Here is a 15,303-nt window from a genome sequence, read left to right as displayed (position 1 = left end):
TACCCTAGCTTAATTTTTACCCATGCACTCTGGAGTGGGAGGGATATTAATTAGGGCTTATTTTGGGGTTAGGGCTTATATTGGGCACATGTGTAAAAATTAAGCTGGGACTTACTTTCAGGGTAGGTCAAATTTTCGGGGAAAACAGAGTAGCAGCTCCAGAAAAGTCAGCAGCTTGAAGGACGAGCTGCTCCTCCTGATAGTTGTGGCTCAGGGAGGTGAAGGATCAGGACAGGAAGTACATCTGGAGGGAACACATGTTTTTGACCCAGCTGAGTTCAACCTTCAACCTTTTGGCCATTGACAGCTGGGCAGAAGCATGGAGCCAGTGGTCAGAATAGCAATAGTCTTGTTGGGAGCATCAGAGATGGCCAAGTCCAGATCCACATTCAGCTAAGGGTTAGCTAAGATGAGAGTGTCAAACTATCCTCCAAAGCACCAGTAGGAAAGGTAAGAATGGTTTGAAATAACCAAGAAGAGAAGCAACTTAGAACTAGGGAGAAATTTCCTAATGATGAGAGCAATCAACCAATGCAATAACTTGCCATCAGAATTTATGGGCACTTCATCACTGAAGGCTTTCCAAAAAGAGATTGGATATCCCTTTGTCTGAAATGATTTTGGGTCTTTTGTTTGAGCAGGGGGTTGGACTAGAAGACTTCCGATGTCCCTTCCAATTCTCTTATCTAGTTCTCCATGTGGACAGTTAGAACTTTCAACTACTATCTTGTGAGCGACTTCTCAGTTATGGAGAAGTCCTGGACCCAGGACTGACTGTGGGCCAGTTTATTCAGTTACTGCTTAGTTAACTTTCTAATACCAGTGCATTTACTTGTCCTTCATAAGCAGTGCTTTCAAGATCCCTTTCCCCTTTGCTATTTGAAGTATTTCAAACTCCTTCTGCTGATTTGTTTTACAATCATTAACAGAAGGATAGAATCAGGAATAAGTGAGTCACTAATACCAATCTATAAAGCCCTGGTAAGACCACACCTCGAATAGTACATCCAGTTTTGGTCACCACACTATAAAAAAAGATGTTGAGACTCTAGAAAAAGTGCAAAGAGCAACCAGGATGAAGAGGGCACTTGGAGGCTAAAACATACAACGTAGCAGAAACTGGGAGTGGCTAGTCTCGTGAAGAGAAGGACCAGGGGAGACATTTGAGGGGCAGACAAGGAATAGTGGATGGAAACTGATCGAGGAGAGATTCAACCTAGAAGTAAGGAAAAATTTTCTGACAGTGGGAACAATCAATCAATGTAACAGCTTGCCTTCAGAAGTTCTGGGGGCTTCATCACTGGAAGCTTTCATGAAGAGACTGGACTGCCATTTGTAAGAAATGGTGTAGAATCTCCTGCTTGGGTGGAGGGTTGGACTAGATAACCTACAACGTCCCTTTCAACTCTGTTAATCTATTAATTTGGAAAGCAATCTTAAATTCTGCTTAGATTACTGAGATTTTCCCAGTGGTGCATTAACTCCACTGATTTATCTTATTCTGTGCAATTTTTTTTTTAAAAAAATATTTTGTTAAATTTATTTGCCACTCATCTTGCTATAGGACTACTTTAGGCAGCTTACGACAGTAAAGAGGAAGAAAAATGAAAAGCTGGATAAACAGAAGTAAAAGAGTAGAAACAATAAACAATGACAAAGGAACACAACGGGAATAAAATACATCAATATGATAACCAAAATGATGGATGGGTGGAGGGCAGATAGCGAGTGGGGGAAGGGAGGTGGAGTCTGCCATCAATCTAACAGCCACCAATTAAAATAATTGGTTTGAAAATAAGCTGATTGATACTTCACGTGGAGAAACTCTGATGAAAACAAAGAAAAATCACCCATTCCAGTTCTTGCAAAACTCAGGGTGGGATTTGAATTTTTCTGCTTTTTCCTCCCCACACTGCAGAACCAAGTATCCTGATTGTCACTCTTTCAGTGGCCAGCCCTCCACTAACTTCACGCCACCACGTCCCACCTCGCAGACGGAGGTCCTTCACCTCAGGGACAGGAGGCCCCCTGCCGGTTCAGGAGGGGACAACAGGAGAGGTCGGCAGGGCAGCCCTGAGGAGGAGAAGCTTCGCTCCACAGAAGAGACGGAGTGGCTGAGGAGCAAGCTTCTGGAGATTTTTGAGGGACAAAACAGAAAAGTGGACTTCGTGCTCATCCGGGAACCGTGCTGCCAAGACCTGAACAAGCTTTCAGAGATTATTCTCAGTTTTACTTTCTGAGCTAGTGGATCCCTCCAAACGAGGTGATCTAAACAGCCGCCTTCAGATATTAAACTTCAAGTGATTTGTGGCCATTGACAACGGAGGAAAATGCTTCAGGAATGAAGGCGAAGACTGGACCTTGCAAAATGCTTCAGTCCTGAAGCCCACACTTCTTGTATTTTTCCCATTTCCTTAATATCAGATGAATCTCATCTTTGGATGACATTGTCTTCTCTTCTAATAATCGGAGCTCTCTCCATTCCAGAAATGTGAAGTTGCTTGCAGGAAGGGAACTCCCTACATGCAATATGGCTAACCTAAGCTATGAGAGAGCCAAAGACTTTTGAAAAGGAATTACTCCGAATAAATAGGTCCTTTGCCATGAGAGAGATTCCCGCAGGATTTCTCACTCTTAAAACTTCAATTCCCAGCATCCATCTTGGCTCTGTTTTGACCAATCAGAGATTTCGGAGGTAAAAGTCATGACATTTGTAGGGTTTCACTTTAAAAGGGTAGAGATGAGGGAACCTTGGTACTGCCGAGCTTGGTTGTTTTCCTGCAGATGTTTCACTACCCAAACTAGGTAGCACCATCATTGGATGCTAGCACCGATGATGTTACTTAGTTGGGTAGTGAAACGTCTGCAAGAAAACAACCAAGCTCAGAGAGCACTAAGAACTCTTTATTTCAACCCAAAGCTACAACTATTGTCCTTTATTGGTAGAGATGCATAGACAGAACCTCCATTTTAGGCTTAGCAATTGTGTAATCTCAGCATGTTCCAGTTTGATTGGAGTCCAGTTTAATATTAAGACGCATTGCAGCTTAGGTGTCTGGCTTGATAAAAAGTTGCTTTATACTTCTACAATAGTTTTCCTCAAGGTGGCAACCTCCAAATGTATTCAGTGTCTTGAGGCACAGTTATTGATCGTGCTATTCAAAAAATGATGGGAATTGTTTCAAACATCTAGGTCAACTGGTTGGAAGAAAATCTAAGCCTCCGATACCAATTGTATAAATCCTATTTTGTACCTTTGGAGTATGGTGCCAAAATGATTATTATGCAGAGATTTTTAAATTTCCCTTATGCAATTCAAGTATGTTTAGGGCGCTCAATTCTTATAGTTTCACATAAATAATAGATAATTTTTATTTTATATACAAACACACACTTTTGTTAGGACGGAGAAAAAAAATTGCACTGTTCCCCCCAGCTGTTTTTTTTTAAAGCTAAAAATAAATCTTGTTTTCTGAAAACAGTATTGTGTGCTTATAAAGCCCTCAACGTATCTTAAAATTGGTACAGCTGTTGTTGTTAGTGGGTGCCTAGCTGGGGAAAGCCAAAGTTATGTAATGCGGGTAGTCCTTGACTTATGACCACAATGGAGCCCCAAATTTGTGTTGCTAAGTCACATATATGTTAAGAGTGAATTTCTGCCCCATTTTACAACCTTTCTTGCCACAATTGTTAAGGAGATCACTGCAGTTGATTAAGTAACATGGTTGTTAAGTGAATCAGGCTTTCCCATTGACGTTGCTTGTCAAGAAGTTGAAAAGGCAATAAATAAATAATAAATATGAACCAATTGCCAGGCATCTGAATTTTGATCACAGGAGCTGCAAATGAAAAACAGTCATAAGTCACATTTTTCAGGGCCACTGTAACTTCAGATGGTCACTAAATGAATAGTTGTAGGTCGAGGACTACCTGTAGTAGAGAAATATGGAAGAGAGTTATTTTGCCGACTAGCATTAGTTTCCATATTCTTCTGTTTTCTAACTCTGGTGTTTTGATGACAACTCCTTGGGGGGAAAAAGTCACAGCACACTGAGTTATCTTTTTTCCCCCTTCTTCTTCTTAATATCATATTGTGTGAAGGACGCCCAAATAGGTTCTTCTTGTGTTTGTCAAATTGAAAATTTGTGAAAAAATCAACAAAACCCTTCATGACCACCCAAACATTTTTCATGTCCACAAGTCATACGCATGCTGGTAACAGGATTCTGGGCTTTTTAGATTCTATGAACAAGTAAAGGAGTGTCAAACTCAAGGCCTGGGGACCAGATCTGGCCCGGGGGCTGCTCTGGAAACAGCGAAGGACCAGCCTGCAGTGCTTCCGCCGGTGAAAATGAAGCTCAGGAGGGCTCCAAATTTCCATTGCTAAGTGAGTTTTGCCCCATTTTAGGACCTTTCTTACCACAGTCGTTCAGTGAATCACTGCAGTTGTTAAAGCCACACCACGCCCATAGAACCGGTAGTAAAAAATATTGAATTCCCACCACTGGTTGTACCTGTAATTTGCAACTGAAAGACACAAGAAGAGGAAGTACATGCATGTATATATTTATTTACTTCTTCCTAGCCCTGTTAAAAGCTTCCGTCCTGAAGTCTGACTTCAAACTTCAGCCTGTGGCAAAGGTATGTTTGTAGGGGCTGAAGGGTTGCGGGTGATCTTCAGGGACCGGCAATACAAGATGGGCGTCTTGCCCAAACCCAGGCAGTAATGCCACCAGTAAAGCTTTTGCCTGGGCTGCAGGATCACCCGAAGGGGTTCTTCTTCCTCTGCTGCTTCTTCCCATTCTTCTTGCTCGGTCTGAAGTCCCAGCCCTCCGTAGATCTTAGGGAGGGCAAACTGGTGCTGGAGAAGAGACATTGCCAGTGATTCTGGATTCACTGATTTCTCAACATGAGCTTTTATCCCAAGTTCCAACTTGGAATAGCCAACCTTGCGGGATATTTCATTGCTGCTGGGCATGGGCATGTCTGTTGCGTTAGAGAGGAGCTTGAGGCACTGCCACTGACCGAAGGCAGCGCCGTGGGTGATGGACAGTCCACCTGGGAGGAATGAAACCACGTCTGGGTCGATCGCAAAGGACTCCTTGTGTCCTGCAGTGGTGGCAAAACGGGTGCCGCGAAGCTGTTGTTCCTCATCCATCCTGAAGCAAGCGAGATGGGCAGAATCAGCACCATAGTAGTACAGCCCATTGAGAAGGGTGGGTTCCAAGTGGATCTCTTTAATCAAGGCCCCAGTGGCCATATCAGCCACGCAGAGGACAACCCCTCGTGACAGGAAGAAGATGAAAAAACATCCCTTGCAGAACGCGTAGTGGTCTGCTCCACGGCAGCTGGGGTGCAATGGGAAGACGTCCGAGGGAGGCTCGGAGTTCAGATCTGCCACTTGGCAGAAGGAGTCCCCGTGCAGGAGATAGATGGCCGAACTGCTGGGGTCTCCCACATAGTGGTCCTTTCCGCGGCAAGCAGGATGGAGGGGCTGTATTTTGAGATCTTGTCCTGAGCAGAAGTCAAGTGTTTGAAGGAAGTAACCCAAATCTGAGCGGACCACGAAAGCACCGTGGCGAGTGATGAAGACCCCTGAGCCTGGGGAAACCGTCCGGGGAACAATGGAAGCCATGGAAGAGACTGTGGATTAGCAATGGTAGTTTAATGAAAACCTTAATTTAGACATTTGTACAATCTTCCTAATACTTTTACACTCTCATTGCAGTCCTCACAACAGGCCCTGCTCATTGAGGCCCATAGGAGCCGTGACTGAGTACAATTGGAGTGCAGCCCAATGGATAGACACAGGAACCATTATTAGTTGACCAAGCCACAACTTTAGCATACACTAAAGCATAAACCCTGATTTGGAAATCACAAGGCGGGTGGACACAGGAATTCTGAGAGTTGAAGTCCACGTGTCTCAAAATTGCCAAGTTTGGAAAACACTGTTAGTAGACCTTGTCCTCAATTTGATCAGTAATCCATGAACTAAATATTCAATTATGAGTGTTTTAGTTGGTGTATGAACATTACACTCACATGCAAACACACACACACATTTATGTGTATTTGTGTCTTGTGTGTACATATATGTATGTGTATATACATACATACATACATACATACATACATACATACATACATACATACATATATATATATATATATATATATATATATATATATATATATATATATATATGGTTTGTTGGTTTTTTCACGTCACTTGTTCTTTTAAAGTTGTGGCATTTCAGCAGATCTCATCTGCCATCATCAGGCTTGTATTGTGTCCGTCTGTCAGACGGACACAAATACAGAAGCCTGATGATGGCAGATGAGATTCTGCTGAAACGCTGCTACAACTTTAAAAGAACTACAATGACGTGGGAAAATACCTCAACCAAGCTCAACACCATACATGTAAGTACTGCATGAAACTTAAGAATATATATATATATATATATATATATATATATATATATATATATATATATATATATATATATATATATATATATATATATATATATATATAATTCATACACACACACACAAACACGTCTGTGTGGGTATACACATACATATACGTACATACAATCTTTATCTTCTATCTATCTATCTATCTATCTATCTATCTATCTATCTATCTATCTAATATACAGTATTTAAGTCTGTCAATCTCTATCTGTGTGTCTGTGTGGGTATACACATACATATACGTACATACAATCTTTATCTTCTATCTATCTATCTATCTATCTATCTATCTATCTATCTATCTATCTAATATACAGTATTTAAGTCTGTCAATCTCTGCCTGCCTGCCTGCCTGCCTACTCAATCTCTGCCTGCCTGCCTGCCTGCCTACAGTATCTCTGTCTGTCTCTTTCTTTTCTAAGTGGGGGCTTTTAACCCAGACTACAACTCACAAGAAGGCTGTACGAATAGCAAATTAATTCTCACGAAGGTTTGTTTATTTTATTTTATTTTTTACTTTCCAAATCAGGGCTGCAGATCGATCTTTCTTTGCCAACTCCAAATTCATGGCTCTCCTCCAATTCCCTTTTCAGGCGGGGAATTAATCTCGTTATTCCCCCCCACCCCCTTCTCCCTTAATCCCCTCCTCCCCACACGGAATTTGGACAACGCTTCTTCCTAGGGTCACAAAACCGGGCGCTTCGAGTCTTCCCCAAGCTGGCATAACTTTTGGGGAGGAGTCGAGAAGAGGGTTATCCAATACCGCAGGGGTTGTGTGTATAACTTGGGCCACTTTAAGACTTGAGGACTTCAACTCTCAGAATTCCCCAGCCAGCTGTTGAAGTCCGCAAGTCTTAAAGTGGCCCAAGTTGGACACAACACCCACCCACCCCACCCCCGCAATACGGGATGCTCGCCCCTTGAAGCCAAATGGCCATTATTTTGTTGTGATTGTTGCTAAATGCAAAAACCCAACAACAACCATCCCGCTAATTCGCTGCAGTTTCCCTGTTCCTGCTCCGGGGAGAAGCCCGAATGCAGGCCCGGAGGGCAGGGAGAGGGGGAAGGCTGCGGTTCGAAGGAGAGAAAGTTGCAAGGCGACCCCACGGACCCTTACCTGCTCGACTGTGGCGCCAAGTCGGCGGGGCGGCAGCTAGGACAAGAAGTCACGCAGCGCAAAAGCGGGGCCCTCCGCGGCGGCTTCCGGAGTCAGGCGGGTATGCGCACCATCCGCGCTCGGCTCCTCCTTTCCCGGGAGGAGGAGGAAGAAGGGACGGAACGGGAGCACGCGCGGGGTGGGGGTGGGGTGGGGGAGGGAAGCGTGGCCGGTAAGGGTTGCAGTTCTAAAACTCACCAGCGGGATAGAAGGAAGGAAGGGAGGGAGGAGGGAGGGAGGAAAAAGAGAAAGAAAAAGAAAGTAGTAGATAGGAAGGAAGGAAAAACAAAAAGAAAGAAAAAAGTACATAGGAAGGTAGGAAAGTAGGTAGATAGGAAGGAAGGAAAGAAATAAGATAGAAGGAAAGAAAGAAAGAAAAAGAAAAAGGTAGGAAGGAAGGAGAGAAAGAAAAAAAAGATAGGAAGGTAGGTATATAGGAAGGAAGGAAGGAAAAAGAGAGAAAAAGTATATAGGAAGGTAGGAAAGTATGTAGATAGGAAGGAAGGAAAGAAAAAGAATATAGGAAGGAAGGAAAGAAAGAAAAAGAAAAAGGTAGGAAGGAAGGAGAGAAAGAAAAAGAAAGAAAAGATAGGAAAGTAGGTATATAGGAAGGAAGGAAAAAAGAAAGAAAAAGTATATAGGAAGGTAGGAAAATAGGTAGATAGGAAGGAAGGAAAGAAAAAGAAAGAAAGAAAGAAGTAAGGAAAGAAATAAAATTAAAGAAATATAAGAAACTAGGAAAGTAAGTAGGTAGGTAGGTAAGAAGAAGGAAGGCAGGCAGGCAGGCAGAGAGAGAGAGAGAGAGAGATATGATTGTGGCAATTGGCCTCAGTGTGTGGGACTTGCTGTCCCCTAGTTTCAGCTTTTGGCCTGACTGCGGGGGAAGTTTATGGGTGGGAAAAATGTGCCCGGGCTGGGAAACGATTCTGGAAGTCCACTCAGTTTTGAAATGGTTCTGGCTGGAAAACCCAGATCATGTCTATAGTGGTGACATATAGACTCATTTTCAAGTATAATTCATATATGTACACGAACCCCTTCTACTGCATAGGTAGAAAAGTAATTTTTCTCTTTTCCAATCAGGTCTCGGCAGAGGGAGTGGGAGGATACGACATCACCTATCTCCAGTCTACAACAGTCCTTTCAACAGTTCCAAGAAGGCCCCAGACCCATTTGCACCATTCAGGTGACCCTGATGACACAGATAAACCTCCAGGTGGCCTCAATGACTAGTTAAAAATAATGCAAATGACCAGCTGTCTGCAAGGAGTATAAATCCCTCCATTCCCCACCATCCAGTCAGAGCTGAAGAAGCTTCTTGGATGAGAAGCAAAAAGTCTTCAAAGAAAAAAACAACCAGAAAGTCCAGTTGTCTCTTGAAAAAGCACTTTTAGGACTCTCTTCCAATCCTAGAAAGCAAAAAGAAAGAAATATACAATATATACTTTTCTATTAATGTAGCTGTAGGGTGCATTGTATTAATAACATCCTGTTCAGATGTACTAGAAGGAAAGGGTGGGGTTTTTTTTCTTATTGTGGGTGAGCTTTAATTTAATTTGACCACCTCTCTTGCCAAAGAAGTTGCACTTGTGTCTGTACAAAGCAAAAGTAAAAAAAAAAAGCAAGAAATGAGATGCAAGAAATGTATGTTTTATTGTCAGCTGCAGTGAGTCCAGAAGATTTGGCAGAGGAAGGCTGGGCTGGGCTGGGCTGGGCTAGGATAGGATAGGATAGGATAGGATAGGATAGGATCCAGTTTCTTACTGTGGAAATGGCTTTTGAGAAAGTCACAATGGAAAGCTGGTATGTTAGCTTGCATTTGACAACATAAGGACCACAAGAATTTCCCAGGATGGATCACGACTGTGAGTAACCCTAAAAAAATCTAAATAATATCTCATTCATACTTCTGGGAAAGATGGGATTTGTAGTCCAACTCACCCAGGTTCTTTTAAAGCAGAACAAAAGTAGATTGACAGACTACTAAAGCATCTTGGTCCATCTTTTATGTAGCAGTCATTGATAAGTGTACAAATACAAGCAAAATCACGTGCAGGGTTCTTTAAAAATCTAAATGACAATGCAGTAATTGCTATAACACTAAAGTGCTAATCAGTAGGATATCCAAACTTAATCAGTTGAGCTGTCTCTTAACACTTACAGAACCACAAACATGATCTTGGGCACGATCTTCAATAGATCCTTCATTGAACTGTCTGCCCAATTCCATATTTCATTACAATCTAAAAGTGATCACCCTTTGCTTTCCCCAGGAATTAATCTCGTTAAAGAGGTATCCATAGATCCTTAATAGATCAATTCCATATTTCATTACAATCTCAAAGAGATCACTGTTTTGCTTCTCCCACTGGTTAATCTTGTTGAGGAGGGGGAAGGATTTGTTCATCCTTGGGTTCGAAGCTCTTCATTTTGATCCCAAATTGATCAAAGAGAACAGCTGGAATCTCAGAGTCCTGCAAGACAGTTTCCATACGATCCTTTCCTGTGGTGAAAATGAGCCGTTGACCTATATAGGTTACACGTCCACCACCTGCTTTGTGCAAGGAACAAAAGGATTTGCAGGTGAAGATAGAACAGGGTGAAGTCTGGTGGTAAAGACACATGTCAGAAAAATCTTTCAGTTGTTTCTCCTCTAAGGTGAATTTATAGAGGAATCTCTCCCTCTCTCCAGCAATTTCCCGACATTCCAATACCCAGGTAGCTTCTTCCAGACTCAACCAAAATATGCCTCCTTCTTGAGCTTGTTCCACCTCTGGCTTTAGCTCTAATGGTTCCACAAAACCTTCTCCAAACCCAACATCGCACAGAAACTGCTGTCCGTCCAAGTCTACCAAAATTATCAAGTGGTCCAATGGAGGGCCATAACACTGCGTGAAGCGGTTGCAAACCCGTGCCGCTAAGATTTTGGTGTGAAACCCTAAAGCTTGCAACAACCACTGGAAAAGTCCATTCAGTTCATAACAAAAACCACCCCGGTGGTTTTGGACAATCTTCTCATACAAACAAGGCAATTCCAGGTGGATGGGCTCTTTACAATGGATGCTGAGGCTCTCAAAGGGTACGGAGAAGAGATGGGAACGGTGGAGGCACTTGAGGGTTTCCAAAGAAGGGAAGGTAGAGGCACCTTGGAATCCAATCCGTTGGAGGTAACATCCAACATCCATCTCAGACTGGATGGAAGATCTTGAAAAAGTGAATGGGGAAGTGTTTCAGGATTCCCACTTTTCCTCTTTCCAAGATCTTGTTCTGCTCCTTTGATCACTTTCAATAACGAAGCTAGCTCGGTTGAGACTCCAAAACACTCTAATTCCCAAGTCTCTTCTTTCCTGCCAGGGAACCGAAAGAGGAAGTGAAAAAAGGCAGAACCTCCCACTTGCTTCATTCTATAATTTATGTATATTAACCCTTTTTCACCTCAGATCGCTTTAGGGCATTGAATTTCTCAGGGAATACAATGTTAGGGAAAGTTCTGCTTTTCAGGTTTCCTTTGCAGATATATTTTGGGAAGGAGATTTAATTGATCTTGCTTAACATATGGATATTTATGGAGAGCAACCAAGCTTGGTGCCATTACAGTATCTGTGCTGGGTATGGAGTCATGATAGAGGACTCTCTAAACTATTTAAGCTGAGCTGTTTTAATTCTCAGTAAGAATGCTTGATTGTGTATCTGTGTGCATGGATGCCTTCAATTACTTGGATAGTGATCTGAGACTCTCCCCTGTGTCACACATATACTAATACCACTCTATAAAGCCTTAGTAAGGCCACACCTATAATACTGCATCCAGGTTTGGTCACACACTATAAAAAAGATGTTGAGATTCTAGAAAGTGTGTGCAACCAGGATGATTAGGGGACTGGAGACTAAAACATACAATGAACAGTTGCAGGAACTGGACATGGCTAGTCTAGTAAAGAGAAGGACCAGGGGAGACATGATAGTGGTCTTCCAATATTTGAGGGGCTGTCACAGGGAAGAAGGGGTCAAGCTATTTTCTAAAGCACCCGAAGGCCAGACAAGGAATAATGGATGGAAACTGAACAAGGAGAGATTTAACCTGGAAATGAGAAAGTTTCTGACAGTGAGAACAATCAACCAATGGAACAGAAGTTGCCCTCAGAAGTTGTGGGAGCATCATCACTGGAGGCTTTCAAGAAGAGATTGGACTGCCATTTGTCAGAAATGTGTAGGGTCTCCTGCTTGGGCAGGGGGTTGGACTAGATGACCTACAAGGTCCCTGTTAATCTAATCCTTTCTGTTAATCTAATCCTTTATTTTACTGGGTTTACTTCAACCTTCAGTAATTCAATCACTATAGAATTTGCAGATTACCTTTACCTCATCCTGATTCAAGGAACTTTCTTTGCAGTATGTGGAAATGTTCTACATACAATATGTCTTGATTTCATAAAAAAAAAAATTGCCAAAATATCACACAGCAAGTGTGTGCTGAATAGAATAGCAAATTAAGCCCCTACATTACAAACAGACCTGTTCATCAGCCAAATTTATTGAGTGGTTTAATTCAATTTGGATGTGCCCTGACTTAAAATGACCCTGGCTTCCAACAACAACAAAAGGCATAAAAGTAGCAAAACATAGAAAACTAACCAAGTATAAATATAAAAATATATAACTACAAAATAATCACAAAGTGGCATTCCAATAACAAAGCATTTTGCTGATCCTTTCCTAGCACCAATTTAGCTTTGACCATTGGCTGACTAGAGGTAGCAATAATAAGCTCTTCTGTGCTTAAACAGAACAGAATAACAGAGTTGGAAGGGACCTTGGAGGTCTTCTAGTCCAACCCCTGCTCAAGCAGGAAACCCTACACCATTTCAGACAAATGTTTGTCCAATCTCTTCTTAAAAACTTTCAGTGTTTGGAGCATTCACACCTTCTGGAGGGAAGTTGTTCCACTAATTAAGTGTTCTGACTGTCAGGAAATTCCTCCTTAGTTCTAGGTTGTTTCTCTCCTTGATTAGTTTCCACCTATTGCTTCTTGTCCTGCCTTCAGATGGGTTGGAGAATAGCCTGACTCTCTTCTTTGTGGCAGCCCCTGAGATACTGGAAGACTGCTATCATGTCACCCCTAGTCCTTCTTTTCATGAAACTAGACATACCCAATTCCTGCAACCATTCCTTATATGTTTTAGCCACCAGTCCCCTAATCATCTTGTTGCTCTTCTCTGTACATAAATAAACTCAATGAAAATAAACTCAAAGAATGCTCTTGATTATTTGCTCTTGACAGCCTCACTAGCATGATGGTCATAAGTGTGAAAATTGGTCTTAGGTCACTTTTTTCCAATGATGTAACTTCGAATAGTCACTTGTAAATTGTAAATTTAAGGACTACCTGATTACAAGACGTTGCCAGTTCATCCCTGATAAAAATACTCAATGTCAGAACAATACAAATAATCTATTTTATCAATTTCTGGTTTGTAATCTATCACAATTGGCCCATTCTGCAACATTTCAACTTCTATCAGTCTCAAATTTACTCTAGGAAATAGTCAAAGCATCTTTGTTTTAAAAATGATTATATTTAGAAAGATCAAACATCCCTTTTGTTTGTGTTTTGCTGAATTAATCTATTGGGAACCAAGCTACTGAAATAATAACCAAGAATCCTATAATGGTCTGGATCTCAAAGGGATTGACACAAACTCCACAGAAAACCTCTGTATATTTCATTATTTTATTGATTATTAAAACTTTATCAAGCCAAATAAAGATACTGTTGTGAGGAAAATAGGAGGAGAAAAATGTGTTGGATATGTTCACCGCCTCGAGTTATTTGTAAAAATGATAAATGCAGAATACAAATTAAATAGATGATAGATAGATATTTATTTTATTGATTTTATTTACTTATTTTGTTTGTCAAGCATGTAAGAGAAAACAAGTATAAGTATGAACATAACATATAAACATAAGTATAAACGGGTATAAGTATATACATATTAAATGAGTATGAAAAAATGGGAACAGTAGGACAGGGACGGTAGGCAAGCTGGCGTGCTTATGCACGCCCCCTTACAGACCTCTTAGGAATGGAGTGAGGTCTACGGTAGACAGTTTAAGGTTAAAGTTTTGGGGGTTTGAGGATTTAACAACAGAGTCAGGTAGTGAGTTCCAGGCATTGACCACTCTGCTGCTGAAGTCATGTTTTCTGCAATCAAATTTGGAGCGGTTTACTTTGAGTTTGTATCTATTGTTTGCCCATGTATTAATAGATGATAGATGATGGATGGTGGATAGAGAGAGAGAGAGAGAGAGAAAGAGAGAGGGAGGGAGGGAGGGAGCTGGTAGATGGATAGATAACCATTGCCTTCTACTAGGATTGTCTTTTAATAATCACTCTCTTTATATGAATGCTAGAAGGCTTGGATATATTAATTTTTCTTGTTTTTGATAATGGACATAGACAGAGAGTGTTGGCTATTCATTATTGAAACCTCTGATGATATGTTCAAATAATGGTCTTTCTTGGTTGACTTTTTGAGATACCCAATAGGCCAAGCTGAGGAGGAACAAAGCACGAACAATTCATCAGAAATGACCAAAGGTTGTAGAGCAATTGCATCACAATAATGATCTCATACCAATTTTTTTGAACAGAGATTTTGAGGAGAAAGAAAATCCAAGAAAATTTTGTAGAATTCCTTAGGAATGTATATTTGTTTATGAATTATAAATAACTATAAATAATTACAACCCATCTTCAGAGAGTATATTATTCTTCCATGAGAATATTAGATACTTTTATTGTTAATTAGCTACTGAGCTCTTGCCACAACAGCTCTTTAATTTTTTTTAAACTAAGATATCTTTTGTAATAGTTTATGTAGGCTCTTCCAGGAATTGGAATATGGCCACCCCTCCATACCCAGTCACACACTTGGGCGATTACCTTATCCTTGGTGGCATGCTTGGCGATTTCTGCTGCTGTTAAAGGGGGCAGGAGGTCATCTATCAAGAGGACAGGTTGCTGGGGCTGGGTCTTCTACTGTGGTTGTTAGCGGGCATTGGCTAAGGACATCAGTGTGGCTCAGGTTTTTCCTCGTCGATGTGTGAGATTATAGTTGTATGCTGCTAGGAAAACTCCATCGTGTCATGCAAGGGGACAATACTTGCAGCGTTTGGTGGTTCTCGGCGAGCAGGCCTAGCAGTGGCTTATGGTTCATCACGTTCAAAATGGCAGCCGTACAGGTACTCATGGAATCATTTAACTCCGGCAACTGAAGCCAACACTTCTTTTGTCAATTTGACTATAATTTCTTTCAGTCGATGAATGAGTTATTGAAAAGAAAGCAATTGGCACTTCTTTTCCGCTTGGAAGTTTGTGACTTAGGACTGCTCCTATGCCGAATGGAGATGCATTGCAGTCAAGAACCAAGGGGAGGTTCTCATTGTACTGTATGAGGGTGCTGTCTAATGTTAATAGAGTTTTGACAGCCGTGAATGCAGCAGCTTCTTTTGGCCCCAGGACCATGGCATCTTTTTATCTAGTAGCCGATAAAGGGGTTCAGCTACGAATGCTTTATGTGGTAAAAATATACTGTAAAAGTTTACTGGTTAATTGATTCACCCTCTGCTTGATTCCAGTGATGAAATGTCTGTTGGCGGGC

General features: G+C 41.5%; 3 protein-coding genes across 6 annotated transcripts in view; 1 reads left to right on the top strand and 2 right to left on the bottom strand.

Moving 5' to 3' along the window:
• The window catches only part of LOC113426042 (protein KHNYN), a 37,403-nt gene extending 33,924 nt beyond the window's left edge, over positions 1 to 3,479 (top strand). For all 4 annotated transcript variants that reach the window (XM_087948400.1, XM_026688359.2, XM_087948399.1 and 1 more), the window contains one exon: positions 1,919 to 3,479. In XM_087948400.1, coding sequence (XP_087804526.1) covers positions 1,919 to 2,240 — 322 coding nt within the window. In that variant the 3' untranslated portion in view covers positions 2,241 to 3,479. The remainder of the gene's footprint in view (positions 1 to 1,918) is intronic.
• Positions 3,480 to 4,550: 1,071 nt separating this feature from the next.
• Positions 4,551 to 7,727, bottom strand: LOC113426048 (uncharacterized). The gene is made up of 2 exons (XM_026688366.2): positions 7,601 to 7,727; positions 4,551 to 5,643 (listed from the first exon to the last, which is right to left on the bottom strand). Exon 2 carries the CDS (start codon positions 5,633 to 5,635, stop codon positions 4,619 to 4,621), a length of 1,017 nt encoding a protein of 338 aa, XP_026544151.1. The 5' UTR covers positions 5,636 to 5,643; positions 7,601 to 7,727; the 3' UTR covers positions 4,551 to 4,618.
• Positions 7,728 to 9,624: 1,897 nt separating this feature from the next.
• Positions 9,625 to 11,012, bottom strand: LOC113426046 (arylamine N-acetyltransferase 2-like). Its single transcript, XM_026688363.2, has one exon. It carries the CDS (start codon positions 10,822 to 10,824, stop codon positions 10,012 to 10,014), a length of 813 nt encoding a protein of 270 aa, XP_026544148.1. The 5' UTR covers positions 10,825 to 11,012; the 3' UTR covers positions 9,625 to 10,011.
• Positions 11,013 to 15,303: the final 4,291 nt, after the last annotated feature.

This window comes from Notechis scutatus, chromosome Z (genome assembly GCF_049901735.1).
Source record: "Notechis scutatus isolate UNSWTSFEM ecotype Mainland chromosome Z, rNotScu1.2, whole genome shotgun sequence".
Taxonomy (NCBI): Eukaryota; Metazoa; Chordata; class Lepidosauria; order Squamata; family Elapidae; genus Notechis; species Notechis scutatus.
This window is presented reverse-complemented; position numbering and strand designations above follow the sequence as displayed.

Excerpts from the sequence above, each read along its gene's own strand:
- LOC113426048 (XM_026688366.2), bottom strand. The coding sequence starts at position 5,635 with ATGGCTTCCATTGTTCCCCGGACGGTTTCCCCAGGCTCAGGGGTCTTC.
- LOC113426046 (XM_026688363.2), bottom strand. The coding sequence starts at position 10,824 with ATGGATGTTGGATGTTACCTCCAACGGATTGGATTCCAAGGTGCCTCT.